The 17,903-nt window shown below is 41.6% G+C and overlaps 2 protein-coding genes across 10 annotated transcripts in view; both read right to left on the reverse strand.

Moving 5' to 3' along the window:
• Positions 1 to 17,903, reverse strand: part of LOC119160829 (uncharacterized) — an 82,494-nt gene that overhangs the window by 29,089 nt on the left and 35,502 nt on the right. For 3 of the 9 annotated variants that reach the window (XM_075880737.1, XM_075880738.1, XM_037413078.2), the window contains 9 exons: positions 15,271 to 15,479; positions 14,984 to 15,049; positions 14,199 to 14,255; positions 10,259 to 10,321; positions 8,897 to 8,974; positions 8,640 to 8,702; positions 8,427 to 8,480; positions 8,031 to 8,075; positions 6,357 to 6,536 (listed from right to left, as the gene is read on the reverse strand). The exons of 2 other annotated variants lie outside the window; for them this stretch is intronic. In XM_075880737.1, coding sequence (XP_075736852.1) covers positions 6,388 to 6,536; positions 8,031 to 8,075; positions 8,427 to 8,480; positions 8,640 to 8,702; positions 8,897 to 8,974; positions 10,259 to 10,321; positions 14,199 to 14,255; positions 14,984 to 15,049; positions 15,271 to 15,286 — 591 coding nt within the window. In that variant the 5' untranslated portion in view covers positions 15,287 to 15,479 and the 3' untranslated portion in view covers positions 6,357 to 6,387. Of the gene's footprint in view, positions 1 to 3,782; positions 4,084 to 6,356; positions 6,537 to 6,616; positions 6,673 to 8,030; positions 8,076 to 8,426; positions 8,481 to 8,639; positions 8,703 to 8,896; positions 8,975 to 10,258; positions 10,322 to 14,198; positions 14,256 to 14,983; positions 15,050 to 15,270; positions 15,480 to 17,903 lie in introns of those variants that run through there. 4 more of the 9 variants (XM_075880742.1, XM_075880740.1, XM_075880741.1 and 1 more) reach the window with 4 other exon arrangements.
• On the reverse strand, positions 16,210 to 17,844 carry LOC142776670 (uncharacterized). Its single transcript, XM_075880745.1, has one exon. It carries the CDS (start codon positions 17,728 to 17,730, stop codon positions 16,339 to 16,341), a length of 1,392 nt encoding a protein of 463 aa, XP_075736860.1. The 5' UTR covers positions 17,731 to 17,844; the 3' UTR covers positions 16,210 to 16,338.

A 17,903-nucleotide genomic window follows, 5' to 3' on the forward strand; every position in this document is an offset into this window, starting at 1 on the left:
GTCAAACACACGCACGCTTCACTCAGATTTTGCCAGCTTAGATCATATGCCCTGGTGGTGCCCTGCGTTAAGGGTTGAAAACGTTACATTGTCAAAGTGGGATGCTGCACTACAGAGTACGGATTTAAAGATGCAGTTATGGGCACTCCAACGGGCTTACGATGTGGCAGACGTACAGGTTAGGCTCATCCGTCCCGACGTGGAAGCGGCCCGCTATGTGCTAGTTCACACCCCGACAAACCTAAATAAAGTTTTTCCATACCAATACAAATGTTGTAATTATAAAGATTTTGAAAACTGACTATATATTTTTGTTGCATGTATATAACTTATTGATAAGGTTCTTTCTCAGCGATAATTTTTAGGAATCTCTTTGGAAGTGTACTGAACTTATCAATATTTGTGTTGTATCACCCCAAGCTATAAAGAAATAGTTAACATGGGACATAAACAAAGAATGATAAATAAGTACTGTTTTTAATGGAAGTAGAAAGTTCTTGCGATAAATTATACCAAATACGCGTGCCGTTTTTGTCGCTACTTGCTCTACTTGAGGGTCCCATAGCATGCTGTTTGAAAATACGAGACCTAATGTTTTCACATTATCTACCACTTAAATCAGACTGTTAATAAAACAGAGCATAAAAGTTACTTGTACATGCTTGCCTTTTGCTCGAAACATAACCACTTTGGTTTTTTCTGCGTTTATTAATAGTCCATTGGAACATGCCCACTTATATATCTGCTCTAATATATTACTTCCTCTTTCAGTCAGCTAGTCAGTATTATCATGTACAAAAAATATGCTTTTATCATCAGCAAAACTAACGAATTTCGCTAAAAAATTTACAATTACAATGTCATTTATATATAAAATAAACATAGACAGACCTAAACTACTGCCTTGAGGCACTCTGAAATAGTTTGGTTTAGTCGTTACAGAAAAAAATTGTTTACACACACGTATTGTTTCCTTTCACTTAGGTATGCGTCAAACAAGTATAAGGCAACACCTCGTACACCGTATAAATCTAGGTTATGTAAAAGTAACTGTCTCTTCTGAGAGTCGAAGGCCTTGCTGAAATCAATTAAGATACACAAGTACTAGTTGTTTACATTCTATGCTATTCAAAATGAACTCTTTCTGATCAGGCAATCGATTTCTTCTGAAACCGTATTGTGTGTCACATAACATATCATGTTTCTTAATAAATTCTGCCAACTGGGAATGAAGAATTTTTTATATATTTTAGAAGATACTGCCAAAAATGAGATGAGTCTATAGTTTGCCTAATTATATTTGTCTTCCTTATTTTACAAAGTGCACACTTTAGCAGTTTGAAGTATCGCAGAAAAATATCCTTTTTCCAGGCAGAGCTTAACGACTTGAAAGAAAGTGGTTGGAAAATTATTTTTATGGCATATTTATTGATTTGATTCGAAAATAATACTATACTATACTATTTATAAGCTACATGATTGTGTTATGTCTCACTGAGTGTGACTTGGGCATTCCTTTGAAACGTGTGACGTTACATAAAGAGATGTTTCTGGGGAAGCTACGTTTACTAGATAATCGTTGGAGGTATTAAATAGGTCACTACCTCTAATAACACAACAATTAGTTCTAATTTCTATAATTATGCTATTTGAGTTGGGTGTTCCTAACACTTTATTGATGTTTTTATAAGTGGAAGCAGAATCATCCACTGATTGCATAAAAATGTTATGAAAGTAGTTTGGTCTAGCCTTTTGGATGTTTTATTTAGAGGATTACAAAGCTTTTTGAAGATGCCAAGTAGCTGTGCACCATGAGAAGCTAGAAATGCATTATATGTTACATTCTTTTCATTAGTTTGATGCGACAGGTTCTGTATGATCCATGACTTCCTAATTGTTTTAGATGGGTGGGGGTTAGTCCAAGGGAAGTTATGGTCATATAATTCCTTCAATTTTTCTATAATTGTATTGACAGCACTGTTCGGGTGGTCATTTACAAGAACATCGTTCCAGGACGCACGACCTAGTTTGTGACAAAAAGTTTCAGGACTTTTGGTTTTTATAGAACGTAATGGTATAGAAAGTTGTTTGTTTTTTATTTGTTGCGTGATAACTAAAAATATGGGAAGGTGATCGCTTATGTCACATGAAATGGTCCCAGTTTTAATATTCTCAGAACTAAAGTTCCTGCGAAACACATCGAATAATGTAGATAAATCGGCAACAACCCTTGTTGGCATATCAATCGTGTTAGACAATCCAAAGCTACTAAACAAACATGTCACCTCATGTATAAATGTTTCATTAGACAGCATGTCAACATTAACGTCACCGCCACAGACAGTTACATAATTATACAGCATAGCAATATGAAATAAGTTCTCCAAACAAGCCGTGGAAGTTTTAATACTTCCAAATGAAGGACAGTACATAACGAATAAGGCCTAATTGCCTAGGACAGCAGTCAGCATTTCACAATCAGGTTCTTGACAACAAAATTCTGTTAAGCATTCACAATCAAAGGTTTCCTTTATAAGTAAGCAAACATCACTACCATGACTGTGTGTATGGATATCACAGAACACATTATAACTAGACATACAAAATGAGCTGCCATCATTCGTGTACCAAGTTTCAGTTTGCACTATGATGTCAAAGCAGACATGAAGCTTTGAAAACAAAGAATCTAGCAATGCATATTTGTTTCTCGCGGACTGGCAGTTTAGCTGGAAAATTTTATGCAGGGCATATAGTTGTCTCTGATGTATATATCCAGATCTGATAATAAAATGAACATGGTTTCTAAAAAGTAAAGTTATAAATGGTTCTTATGTTTCAAGCCATTTTTACCAAATCCTCCCTTCTCTTTACAAGAACGGCATGAAAACCATCTTCGCATCTCATTAAAACCTTGCAAATCGCACACCACACAAAACGGACGTCTTTCTCTCGTGCCCATTGTTTTGCCTCCTAATGTAGACTTCGCGTTTCTTTGGATAAGTTCTCTTGAATCATCATTTCAGAAGTGGCATCCCTGAGCTTCTTGCGACTATGTAGCGAGCTGTCTCGAACTGACTCTCGTGAGAAATGTACAATGATGCTTGGGGTTTGTCCCCTTCTGAAGGAAGGCAGTGTATTGCAGTAACATCATTTTCTGTCAGAGCAGGCATCGCAATCGACGCAGCAAGTTCCCATGCTCAGTCTTACGAATCTCATGAAACTCCATATTTACCTCTCTGTTATACGGCTCTAGTTCATTCAGTTCACATTTTGTGTCTCGAATTCCTTTAGTGTTCGAGCTTGGTTCTGCAGAATGATTTTTCCCTTTCACATCTGACAACTTGCTATCCTGTTTCTTAATGGCTGTCAGTACACCATCATACTTGTCAGACAGCATTTGAACAATGAGCTCGATATGAGCAACAGTATCTTTTTTCACTGTCTCTGTTAACTCTGCAATAGCTAGGACATTTGGGTGATTGATAACCTTTTTTACCCATATTCCTATGCATGTGGGACTACACTACTGTTCTTACATTTCATCGGATTTACCTTTAAATATTCTTTCACTTATGCCAGAGCAAGTTCCTAAGTGGCATAAACTGAGGCAATCACTGCATATCATGCAATCATCATCAGAACCAACAGACAAGCCACACTCAAAGTAAGATACATCAGTAACAGTACACATGGCAACAAGTTCGTGGGCAACCGTGTAGGGCACAGTTAAGTGTAGAGTGTCTTGAAAAATAATACAAAAGATATGCCATTCACAAACCTGGAAAACGTTGAAATGCAGTTTAGCACGGGCTTTTCCTGTTCCGCTGCTGCTGCCCAAGACGGTGTCAGTGAAACTTTCTTTTTAAGCTGGAGGAGGGCAGGGGGGTGTCGTGGTCACGTGAGGTGTCCTTTGCACAGGGCTTGCTGACAACAGCTTTACAGACACGTGTAGGTTGGCGACCAGCGATTCCTGATACAGTTGACGCAGACTGAACGTTCCACGCAATGTCCTGCGCAGCCGGTCCCCGGCTACTCTTCAGCACGTGTCACAACATTTGCCAAAACCTCGCCAGGCAAGAAACACTGTAAAACATAGAAATTCAGTTTAGCACGCGCCTTTCCTTTTTCACTGCTGCCACCCAAGTGATTGTGAAGCAGTGTGTGTGTACGTCCAATCATTTCTGAGGTCGATGAAGGGATCTAGAATGCTTAAAGCTTGATAAATTATGAATACTAGATCAACTTTATGCCTTGGCAAGAAAGTGTGATCATGCTACGAGCCCAGCATTTCTTGCTTTGGAGAGAAATTTGGTCGATTGAGACACCATGTTCTATGTCATAATGACCATTTTGTTGTCAAGGATATATGTTTCAGAGTGTCTCTTCTTCTGGATGCAGATTTAGCCTTTTGAACCTTGCTGACTGGAGAAAAAAAAAAGCAGGAGTGCATTGAAGCAGAAGCCTCCAAATTTTTAGTACTGTTTTTATGAGTAACTTGAACAAATTATATAGTACCCTTGTTATACTGGTCATGTTTATATAATTTGACTGCAATGATGACAGCATGAAGTGACTATGCTACACTACCATATTTAAAGTGCCCTGAAACTGTTTTTTTTTCGTTTTGACAATGTTTAGGCTAGATCCGGTATACAAAACTAATCTTGGCTGCGGCGGCTGCATTTCCGATGGAGGCGGAAATGTTGTAGGCCCGTGTGCTCAGATTTGGGTGCACGTTAAAGAACCCCAGGTAGTCGAAATTTTCGGAGCCCTCCACTACGGCGTTTCTCATAATCATATGGTGGTTTTAGGACATTAAACCCCACATATCAATCAATTTTCTTCTTATTTCTTCTTTCTCCATGTCTTTCTTTTTCGCCCTTGCATTATCTTTTGTGTTTTATGTAGTTTTGCTTGCATTACACCAAGCGACGACAGCCCAGGCCCCTAAAGTGATTCACACTTAAAACCACCTTCAGGCTGCATAATTTCGCGTTATCATGTACGGCAACACTAATGCCACACATATAAATTTTATGGTCGTTCGCGTGCTTTATCTCATTACGCATATAAGTGTACGCACATTACGCACGCTCGAATAATACCTGCCCATTTATGTTCGAGTACTTTCTAGATTTTACCTGCCAGTATATATTTATCATTTTAAACGTCAACTAAAGCGGTTTTAGAAGACAAAGTTCGGCGATGTATTTGATGTTGCGAGCACGTGTATGCGACATCATTTGCGACGTCTAGTTTTTGTCTAAGAGAGAAGTGCATACGACATTAATAATACTTAGGCTCTCTAGACTCTAAGGATGGTACATTATGAGGATGTCGATTAGATGTTATCGATAGGCGTAGACGTATCAATCTTATTTATATGTTGACAGGATATTAGCGATTCACTGAGTTGATTGGACCTACGCGCTAAGCCTCCCGTCCCGCTGTCGTGTAGTCTAGATTGCCAAAGTTGCAGTCTTTTGCCAAGGTTCACAAGGCTGTTACATAATCTTCGACGGACTCGTTCGAAAGTTGGTCTCATTTCTGGAAGCGATAATGTCCAAGGAACTCAGACGGCCTGGGATCGAAGTGCTATGTCAGTAGCTTGATGATGTCCACCTCGGAAAGCTTTTGTGGAGCCATCAGGGCCCTCAGTGTTTCGTAGGTTTGCTCACCACAAAGTGTGAGAAGCATCACTCGCTTCTTGGCCGATTCTACTAGGTATGTCGTTGGCTTCATAGTATATCTCCAGGCGTTCTACTCATGACGACCAGTCGGTGCCGGGCACAAATTCTAGTATCTTGCCTTTGGACATTGTCTTCCTAGACAACGCAAGGACGTCCAAAAGACTTCCAAATGATTTCCTTTTTGGGAGTTCGGGACATCCTAAGGACTTCCCACACAAGATGGGTAAACATCCCAAGTGTTACAAAAAAGAACCATATGGGATGTCCCACATTGCAACCGTTTGGGATGTTCAAATAGGAAGTGTTTGGGATGTTATCGGGACACAGGGGCTTAGCCAGGGAATCAAACCCTCCATTTTTCATTTTGCTTGTGTATATATACACCCACATAACAAAACACAAGCATGAGCATGCAAAACGTATGAACGAACCCCCCCTTCCCCCCGAAAAAAATTTCTGGCTACGCTCATACTTTAGAAACTTTCCGAAAAGGTGGGCCATCCACGACCCCCCCCCCCCCCCCCCCTCCTGCCTTCACTTGAGGGAGCCAGTTACCCTACAGAAAAGCATATTCCTCATCCAATCACCACACTTCTTTCTAGCACGAATAAATATATCACTTAAAATCTAGCCAATTATTCAGAAATCGAGTAATTGAACATCAAGTGACCAGAAAAATTATTTATTGTTGTGACTATCAATAACCAGCTTCGTCTTCGTTGGTAGGTACTCTTCGTTGGCCCGCTGCTGCTCTCTCAGCAGCATGGGGGAACCAAGTCATCGCTGCCTTCTCAACATTCTTTAGCATTGCCTCTGCCTGGTTGTTTGCATTAGCAGTCAAGCACGCTGTGAAACAAAAATATTTTAAGGGGTTGACGAAATCTTATCAAAATAACAGAGGAAATTAAAGTGGCATGTAGGCTTACCACAGAAAATTTGGCAGATGTTCAATTCGTTGAACTTTTTTTCCCCTCGCACCAACCTAGGAAAATTGTTTTGCTTGGTCCCATGTCATGAAACTTTTCAATATTCTCGTTGTTTTCTGTCTTACACTGTACCCACCTTGAATCATGTGCTTTTTCAGAAAATATGAGATAATTGCGAAGCTCAGTACAGAAATGCCCTTATGAGATGCAATACATTTTAACCGAGACAATGGTTAATGTAGAACTTGGATAGAAGATATTTTACTTAAAATTGTGTACCAATTAATTCAAGTAGTTGTATTACCATTTGAACCTTTCCTTCCTTGTTCGTTGCCATTTGCTCATCCCACTCCATTAAATTGCGAACCATTTTGAAGGGCAGGTTGGGAAGCTGGCTCCTCTCTTCCGCACCTCAACCTTCTGACCTATTTCTCAGTTCTGCAAGCAGCTGAGTCTGAGTCCGCTGCACTATCTTTATTTGGTTGAGAGTGGACAGCACTCTTTCCATAAAAGCTATAAAATTATACTCAGGTTAAGATCATTGATAAGATGACTGCAATATTTATATCAAACAAGTGAAATATTAGTGCTTCATCACACTTAGTGCTGGTTGCACTTGGGCAGAATGAATTGAATGCATCTGTGTAAAGTCTGCGTAAAGCCTTTTAGAACTAAGCTAGTTAATGGGGTGCTGAAACACTTTTCCAAGCAGTCATAGAACGGCTTCACTATGAACGCTGATTGCCTCAGGAATCGACCACCGCAAACATTTTTAGAATTCGCCTAGTACGAGCAAAGTTATAAAAATTTCTCTCTTTTTCCTCAACACAACGAAAACACTGAAAGCTAAGCTCGGGGGGCTTGCATGGGGAAAGGAAGTACGTCAAGCACGCCTTGAGCACATTTTTTTCTTTTTTCAAATGCATGGTCTTTATTGCGTACACGTGCATGAGCACGCCTTCGGGCACGTCATGGCTGCAGCAACTAAAAGGGCATCATGCTCAAATGAGTCAACGGTGGAGCTGTTATAGTTCACACAATAAGTTGAGGGCATCATGTCTCGAGAGAAGAGCGAGCGATTTTAAGCTGATTGGGGAATTTATAGTAAATTTCAGGACGTGTGCTTCACTATATTTGGCTCGTGTGCCCTTGGAAGCCTCGACTACCGATCGGCAGCGCTTTTTGACCATCCTGGAAAAGTGTTGCCGGGCCCCTTCAAATAACATACTAAACAAAAACTGACAATGATAAAGAAAAACTTGCTGGCAAAAACAGAGGGCATTGTTTTGCGATTTGCAAAACTGCACCCCATATATCTATATTCTATCAAGCTGTTCGCAATTCAGCAACTTTAAAAACACATTAGGCCTAAAATATCAAAGCAGCCGTGAGAGTTCAAATACAGGCATCATACCAAACATCTGTGGACCGGTCAGCACTGCTGAAGTGGCAGATGAAGCTGAAATTAGAAAGACAATGCATTAAGGGCAGCGGGGGAATGGTAATATTGGACTAAATGTTCCACTCAAAACTTTTCTGCAATCCGTAGGCCATTTTTCACCTCATAATTAAATAGTGTACTGCCATCAAGAATTATGACAAAATTGGACCTAGAGAAAGGCCAAATCTAGCTACTTTCCCTTGGCGTGCTGTTGCCTGCCTGTTTCTGTAAGAGCGGTTGAATTTGTTTCATAATAATACACTAGTAATCAAAAATGACTGTTTTTACTTATTCCTTTATCAGAACTACAATCATGCAAAGAATGACAAATAACTCTGTATTTATGACCGTGTATTCTAAGGCACATACTTTCGTCTAGTTGGCTATTCATCAGGTATCCGAGACCAGGGCTCACAGAGGCAGCTGAGGACAAAAACAGGCTGCATGTATGCATACGCACTGCAACTACAAATACACAATAAAATGGTGAAAAGAAAAGCATAGGTAGTCTTCCAAGACTACTTATTGCTATATCAACACTACAGTCATGCCACGAAGAATGACAAAGCACTTGGTATTTACGAGTGTGACGTCTTGGGTTCACATTTTCCAGCTGCTGTCCTGCTGCAGGGCTCGCAGAGGCAGCTGAGGGCAAAAAAAACAAAGGCTGCATGTGTGCAAACATACTGCACACACAAACAAAATTTTGAACAGGAATAAAGGTTGGCTTGTGTCTGCTAAGACAGGGTTAAATCAAATTCAAGGGACAGATATGCCATTTACTTGTTGCTTTATCAACACTAAAATCATGCTAAGAATGACTAAGAACTGGTATTTACAAGCAGGGCTTCTGGGGTGTGTGCTCCCAAATACACTGTCTTCCTGCTGGTGTCCTTCGGCAGGGCTCACGGGAGCAGCTGAGAACAAAAACAAAGGTTGAATGTATGCATATGTAATTCACACACAAGAAAATGGTGAACAACAGAATTACAGGGAGCTTGCATGAATGGCAGTGACGCTATGCACTCTAGGCATGCAGCCATTTTTTTGTGAGAAGTAGCCAGGTAACGCACACGTATTTGCCAGTGTTGGCGTAGCTTGCAGGTGCGATTGAGTGCGATGCAAATTTAACTCTAAGGTGTGTCGTGCACGATTTCAGCGACACCGGAAGACTACTCCGCAATGCTATGCCGAAAAGACCGCGAACAGTGCGAAGAAAAAGGGCTCTGCGGACTGGACACATTCACGCTTCGTGTGCAGATGACTGTGTAAGCGACGTGGAATTGTGGGTACGCATCAACAGCTCAGATATTCAGGAATTTCTTGTTCCAGTTGATAAGTTTTATTACCTGGGAGGAGCTGTTCAAGCTGAAAGAGGCCTTCGGGGGCCACAACTCTGTAACAGCTGGCCTGGTGTGGGAGCCGTAAGCGAAGAAAGTCTCCACTGACACCACGATTGTCGTCACCCAAGTAAGACGTATTAAATTATTTGACTTTGCCATAGATACTATTGTTTGTTATTGTCCAAGTTAGCACTCCTAGAGCATTAACAAGTGCCCCGTCGAGGTCTTGTTCCTGGGCGAGACAAGTCGGTTAACACAGTCGCATCACAAAATTGACTTCCACGACTGTGTTTACCTTTTCATCAAGACAACACTTCCTCATTGCCGATGACAGCTCTCGCACCCAGCCACTCATCATAATGTTGTGATCCTCGAGCGTTTTTCTTGACTTCAAGAGCTCTTGGGTAATAAAACTCATCCTCAGATCGAGAAATTCCTGAATATCCGAGCTGTCAACGCTTGGCCACAAGTCCATGTTGCTTCCACAGTCACCCGCACACAAAGCGTGACTGTGTCCAGTCCAGTCCGCAGTCTTGTCTTTTTTTTTTTTTTTGTACCAGCAGTCTTTTTGGCACAGCATTGCAGAGTAGTCTTCGGTATTGTTGACATCGTGGATGACACACCTTGGAGTCAAATTTGCATCGCACTCGGTCGCACCTGCAAGCTACACCAACGTTAACAAACAACAAACCTGCACTACCGTGCTCTCCGGTCGCTTCTAACAAAAAAATGGCTGTCTACCCAGAGTGCATAGCATCACCACTGTTTGTGCAAGCTCCCTATAGTCTGTCTACCAAGACTTCATTGCATTATCAAAGCTAGAATCATGCCAAGAATGAGGAAAAACTTAATATTTACAAGCACGACGTCTGGGGTTCATGGCTTCCAGGTGTTGTCCTGCTGCCGGGTTCGTGGGAGCAGCTGAGGGCAACAAAAAAAAAAGTCTGCATGTCTATGCATATGCACTACAAGCACAGATATTTATAAAAGTGGCACACGAAACAAACAATAATGACGGCCACGAGTGTTGAAGATTGGGCGAGTTGGTTCGTCGTACTTGAACTGGTATAGCGCATCACGAGGAAGAAGAAACGGCCGAGCAGACCGACACAAGAGGACAGAGCGCTAACTTCCAACTGAGCTTTATTGTCAAACTGCATCAAATATGTAGACCGGCGCAAGCATCCAAACCACCCTAAAGCAACGACAAGATTACACACAACATCGCACCGTCACATATCACAGATTCATAGGCGGTTATCCTGATGAAGGAAGGCCACTTCATGTTCAGATAAAACCAAAGAAGGGGCGCTAATAGACGTGCTGCCCGCTCTTGCTATACAATGCGCTTCTATAATTTCCCGAGTTAATGGTGACGGGTGCTTTTTTACCACTTCACATTGATCAAACATGGGGGAGCATCCACAATCGCGGCAGTGAATTCCAATGTGGCCCTAGATTGCTTTGTGAACATTATAATGGTGCTCTTTTATCCTTTCATTAAGGCAGCGCCCCGTTTGGCCGAAATACCCCTTACCACATGAGAATGGAATCGCGTAAACAACCCCCGCTACACACGGCACAAACCGAGTTTTGTGCTTGGTTGCGCAACCAGTGGTACGTGATTTGAGAGGATTGACTGCTTTGCAAAGCTGCTATAACTTATCCGGCGCTGAAAACACCACTTTGACACTGCATTTCTCCCCTATCTTTTTTAGCCGGTGGGAAATGTCATGCACGTAGGGTAAAACTACGGGTCTTTTTCGGTCGTTAGATTCCGGTTGAGCCTCGGAGTTGCAGCCTTTCTTAATCTGTTTTAATAGCTTTTCAGCTGTAGATGTCAGTAGGATAGCTGGGTACCGAGCACTCAAAAGCCTTTCAGTTTGAGCTGCAAAGCTGCGCTGCATGACATGATGACACGATTTCCTAAGAGGATTGATGAGACAAAGATTTGTGATACTTCGCTTAACTAACTTGGAATGGGAAGAGTCATAGGGTAAAAGGGGTTTTGCATTTCTAGGTTCAAATAGCCAGCACACATGGTCAGGTGAAAGAATTAAATTCAAATCTAAAAAGCATAAGCTGTTGTCAACTGGCAACTCATGAGTCAATAAAAGCGGTTTGAGGTGTAAAGGTGTAAAGGTTTGAGGTGTAAAGCATCCCTGTAGAAGCATTCATTGGTGACCTTGTCGCGCTCGCCGTGTGTCGTGCGCGTTCTTTTGCGTACTTCATTCGAGTCAAGATCCTTCCACCCAATGTAAAAGCGCTCCTAGCAGGTTTCACACCGTCTGCCGGTCACGGAACGAGAATCTGTAAGATTCTTCGCGCCGAGTGGTTGCGCCAGGCTCGCTTCTACAGGGATGCTTTACGCCTCAAACTCCAGACAGCCGAAGGCATCATCAAGGCGAAAATGAAGTGGCGAGAACTGTCTGCTTCAATTGACCGAAGAGCGGAGTACCTGTGGCAGCATATTCTCTTCCACCTTCGTGCCATGACCCCCATGAAGGTGACTGCAACGAGCAACCCTGTACACACTCTGGGTGGTGTTGTGCTCCCTGAAGCGGTTCGACGCGTATTGTGCCGCGGACCGAAGTTCGCCACGGAACCAGTCAATTCGCCGTACAATCTGCTCACCTACGTCAGGCAAGTAGCTCGACAGATTCCTGGGGGTGAAAGGGACAAGTGTGTTGCCGATGGCGTTGATGTGGTTTCGCGTTTCATGCCTTCGACCAAATAACTGCAATTTAAGAAAGTCGTGGAACACTTAAAAGACAATTCACTAGCTCTGTTACCTTCTGACAAAGAGGGAGGTTTTGTCGTTTTAGCGAACTCTTTATTTATTGAGAAAGCGACCACAGCTGTTCATTCCGTCTTCAGAGCTGAGGATGACACTTCCCTCAGCAAAGTTAAATCCCAAGCAAAAAAGCTGTGTGCCACCTTGGGTTTCGAAAAACTTGCCAAAGCAGTGGATAAGTGCAAAAAGCTTAGCCTTTATGTGTTCTTTACGGCCAAAACACACAAGGTCGATTGCCCTCTGCGGGTAATTGTGACAGAGAGAGGAACATGGCAAAAAAATGTGGCATTATTTCTGCAAGAAAAACTCAATTTGCTCACCATCGATGACCCCTTTTTAATTAGGAATTCGGACATTTTGGTTAACTTTCTGGAACATAACGACAGGGGCTTAAAAGCACTTTCGGTCGATATAAAGGATTTGTATTACTCTTTGCCGCATGAGAAGTTGTTACAGTGTGTTGACAATGCCATTGACTCATTTGGTGCTGTAGCCTTCCAGAATCTCACGGGTGTCCATAACAGTAACCTCTTAGAGCTTCTGTCTTTTTATATCAAGTCGACTTTTGTATCTTTTAATGATCGTAAATACATACGGAATAGTGGTGTCTGCATCGGGTCATGCCTCGCCCCGATCCTTAGGGACATATACCTTGCATATCATGACCGGTTGCTGATGAGCATGCTTGACCAAAATACTGTCACCAAAATATGTCGTTACGTAGACGACTTTTTAATTTTCATCGACTGCAGCGACGCTGCCTGCCAGCACCTAACCAACGGTATTGTAATGACTTTTAAAGAATCTTTTAAACCGCTTTTATTGACTCACGAGTTGCGAGTTGACAACAGCTTACGCTTTTTAGATTTGAATTTAATTCTTTCACCTGACCATGTGTGCTGGCTATTTGAACCTAGAAATGGAAAACCCCTTTTACCCTATGACTCTTCCCATTCCAAGTTAGTTAAGCGAAGCATCACAAATCTTTGTCTCATCAATCCTCTTAGGAAATCGTGTCATCATGTTATGCAGCGCAGCTTGGCAGCTCAAACTGAAAGGCTTTTGAGTGCTGGGTACCCAGCTATCCTACTGGCATCTATAGCTGAAAAGCTATTAAAACAGATAAAGAAAGGCTGCAACTCCGAGGCTCAACTAGAATCTAACGACTGAAAAAGACCCGTAGTTTTACCCTACGTGCATGACATTTCCCACCGGCTAAAAAAGATAGGGGAGAAATGCAGCGTCAAAGTGGTGTTTTCAGCGCCGGATAAGTTACAGCGGCTTTGCAAAGCAGTCAAGCCTCTCAAATCACGTACCACTGGTTGCGCAACCAAGCACAAAACTCGGTTTGTGCCGTGTGTAGCGGGGGTTGTTTACACGATTCCATTCTCATGCGACAAGTGGTATTTCAGCCAAACGGGGCGCTGCCTTAATGAAAGGCTAAAATAGCACCATTATAATGTTCACAAAGCAATCCAGGGCCACATTGGAATTCACTGCCGCGATTGTGGATGTTCCCCCATGTTTGATCAATGTGAAGTGGTAAAAAAGCACCCGTCACAATTAACTCTGGAAATTATAGAAGCGCATTGTATAGCAAGAGCTGGCAGCACGTGTATTAGCGCCCCTTCTTTGGTTTTATCTGAACATGAAGTGGCCTTCCTTAATCAGGATAACCGCCTATGAATCTGCGATATGTGACGGTGCGATGTTATGTGTAATCTTGTCGTTGCTTTAGGGTAGTTTTGTATGCTTGCGCCGGTCTACATATTTGATGCAGTTTGACAATAAAGCTCAGTTGGAGGTTAGCGCTCTGTCCTCTTGTGTCGGTCTGCTCGGCCGTTTCTTCTTCCCCGTAATGCGCTATACCAGTTCAAGAATGATGACTGCGCTTTTGCGTCTCTGCCCTTTTAGGAGTGACGCCTGCTTCGCAATTACTTGCTCATGAGCAGAAATGTCTACTTTTAGCTTGCTTTACTAATATGATTAACGAGTGGCATTTACCAACACGAAACTGAAAATGCTCATGCTGCATCTCAGGACCAGAACTACCAGAAGCAGCTGAAAAAAAAGAAAAAAGAGCATGAACATCTGTACACAGGTCACACACGCCAAAAGAATATCAATGAGCAACAGTAGATATCACAAATGTGCTACATGTGTTTCGAAGTAAACCACACTTGGCACAGATTAGGCTAGTTGATAATTTCAATGGCATGAAACTACTTAACTGCTCGTTAAAAAAGGAAAGCAACATGCAATAAAAAAAATATACAGGGGAGCAAGACGATGCACTACTTGCCAATATACACCAAGTGACTGAGCAACAGGCCCTGCTGCTTCGTAGAGTTGTAGGAGAAACACTGACATACATGTCTCAGCTTTTTGTTTCAAAAGGGTAAATACCATAATTAGAATCTCAAAAAATATATATTGTATTCACCAGCACAAAGACTGGGTCATGCCCTTGTCTTCAAATAACCTGTTGGCTGATCACAAGCAGCGAGACTCATTAATGCAACTGAATAAAAGAATGAAATGAATGTGTCCTGCTGTGAGTGTTGTGAACATAAGTTCTGACTTTTTTTTTACAAGTGGTGTCACAATATGAGCAAATGATTTGGTACCGGGTATAAACTGAGGGCAATTCACTCTTGCCTGGAGCAATGCTCCATGTTTACAGCCCACTACAAATGGTTAAAGCAACGTTTACATGAGAGATGCATTTGACAATTCTAATTTTTTTCAACGTTTATAAGTCAGTTACTGTGAAAACATGCACAACAAACCTTTAAAATATTTCTTTTGTTGTCCAGGTTTTTTGGGCATTCCAGAAGATGCCCGATTATAGGCATCTGAAAATTAATTTCAAGACAAAGCTATTAACCTATACACATTTGCTTTGTGCTGTTAAAAGAGTTATAATGCAATATTTAAAGAAGACAGAAGGTTTGCAGTCATAGAACAATGCAAAAATATCTAATTATTAGTATATATGATTATTAATAGCAACTCAATCTCAACATTTAGGGTGTGTGCACACACACAAACAGCTATAAGAGAACTTGTTTCATACCATTTTTTTTCATCATTTTAGGTGGTTTTGGTGGTTTCGTTGGTTTGTAGCTGTGGTCTTCACCTGAACTATCTGTCTCATGTTGGCTGTCTTAGTCACAAGGCAAGGCAGTTTTTTTTTTCTTTTACCTCGGCCCAACTCTTCCTCCTTGCTCATTTCCGAATAGTATTCCAAATGTTGTTGAATTTCTGATACCTTCTCATAAGTTTCTGAAAAATATACAAATTAGTGAGTGCAGGGAACACAAGAAGCATAAGTGCAATCATACCAGCCCAGCCTTTCACCACACAATTGGTTTGCTCCCAGTCAGGTGAGTGATGGTGTGTGCTCTTTCGGTGACGGCGCGACGAAGCTTTCTAGAACTTTTTATGATTGGCCAATGCATTTGATTTCTACTTTCATTAAGCCACGACGCATGCACAACAGCCAAGCTGTCGTCTTCTTCAGGGAATTCTACCATGGCAAATCTGCCAACTCAAGATACATGAAGAAGCAAGACATAATAAAACACACAAATGAGACATCTAAGAAAAGCAACAAGGAATACAAAAGAGAAGGGTGTACAAACAGCAACTAGTTTATGCAGCTTCATTCCATGCTTTCCTTTGTTCCTAGTAGCTCAAGGTTACATAAAAGCTTATATAATAGGTTAAATATACTAAATGTAGTAAAGTTCCGTACAGGACAGAAAGAACCTAACTGCAGCCACACTTCTGATAATGGCAGGCTGCTGAGCTTGGAAAGAAAGAGACCGTCTCAGACAAGTATGAACGCATGCCTTTTAAAAATAATATAAAGTTAGAAGCAGCTAGTTGAAGGGCATGAAGTAAAATTACAAAGCATAAATAGAACTTTAACAAATATCACTGCAGGTGTATTATTTGAAATACAGCATTTTTCCTCCTGAAAGGCAGCCTGACACATTTCAGTGGGATATCCGAAACAGGCCAGAAGCAGAGCTTTGAAAACTTGGAAGCTAAAAATATGTTCATGAAAGAGGAGTTGCATGGATAAGTGTAAAGGTCTTCCAATTTCTGATACTTTCTCCCAATAAGCACAGGCTCTAGGCTACATAACAAATTGCAAATTTCTCACTTTGACATCACTATCATCATGTAACATGCACGTGCAGTCTTTCTTGTTCACTTTTATAGTGACATATTGAGAGAACTTGAAACCTTTGAATTGAGGTCCTACACAACCTAGTGGAAGCGGTCCATTATCATGCCTTAAAAGCAGCTTTTGAGCTTCTGTGAAGTTCCCATTGCTTGGATTATTAGCAACAGAACTTTCTGATCTGCCTACTATGCCAGCCAATGCTCGCTCTTCCATAATTCTATTGTAAAGCTGATGAAGAGGCTTTTCAGGCTTTCTGACATATTTTTTGAGCCTAGGCATGTAGTTGTCAAAAGGAAAAGCACTGTATCCATGCAGAGGTCCATGAATTCGAACATCATCTTTGATGTGCAACAGACAATGAACATTTAGTGAAACAGTGTGATTGACATATATATTAATGAATACATTAACAAAGTGCACTAACAATTTCTCTGCATACTCCAGGTGCTCGGCACATGACAGCGGACTGCACAGAATGCTCATGGCTGTATGCAATGCCATTAAATTATCTGCCGCTTGGTGAGGTACATTTGATTTTAAGACCATTGAACCAGTATAGAGCAAAAAAAGACTGAATTCTGAACCCTTCCACCTGTCAATATCTGAAAGGCTTCTGGGCTTTCGGGACATCTCTGATGGCACATAGTGCTGTATTTCAGTGTTTGCTCCAGACACACTCTCTCTTGATTTTTTTTTCCCAATTCTGTAAGTTTTCTCCCCTTTCATCCATAGCAGCAAGAGCTTACGAACGACACCTAGACATGCAAGGTGCATGTAGTGAAGAGGCACCTGCTTAATCAAGTCTATTGGAAGCTCCTTGAGCATTGTATCCGAAAGGTGGTGATCTTCTTGACCTGCATCCAAATCCGTTCGCAATGGAGCATCAAGTTCGGGGAAGCACATATGACCATGCTTATAGTCTCCTTCTGTTGTGCACTTAGGACAACTGAAGTAACCACTGTGGCTCTTAGTGCCAAGAATATAAGCCTTAGCTGGAGCATCACAAATTATTGCCCGAAGTTTCACACGGATAACCCTGTCTTTCACAAAAACACCTTCATGTAGGGCTGCTTTCATATCCAACAGAAACTGATGCAGGAAGACATTTGGCTCTAAAGCCTTGGACTGTCCATAATAAATACCAATTGGAAATGGTGTACTGCCTTCACAATTTGCTCCTCTACAAAGAATGGGCCAAAACTGGTCTCGAGTGCTTTTGGTCAAAAGAAGTCCATCTACATTGATATGAAGAATGACTGGGTCTGGCACAAACATAACAATTTTTAAAGCATCCTGAAGACTTTCACTCAAACCAAAATGACAATATTGGCTTGAACCCATTGGTCTAACATCTTCTGCTGACCTTGGCGTTAATAGAAGTGCCCTAGCAGTTTTCGGGAAGCTCGAAAAGCAAGTGTGCGAGCGCAAAACCCGCAATAAACCTGTGACAGTAACATGTGGTACGTCTCTCTCTATGCACCAAACCTGCAACCTTTCTTTGAACGAGAGTGCAT

The sequence above is a fragment of the Rhipicephalus microplus genome, chromosome X (genome assembly GCF_043290135.1).
Source record: "Rhipicephalus microplus isolate Deutch F79 chromosome X, USDA_Rmic, whole genome shotgun sequence".
NCBI lineage: Eukaryota > Metazoa > Arthropoda > Arachnida > Ixodida > Ixodidae > Rhipicephalus > Rhipicephalus microplus.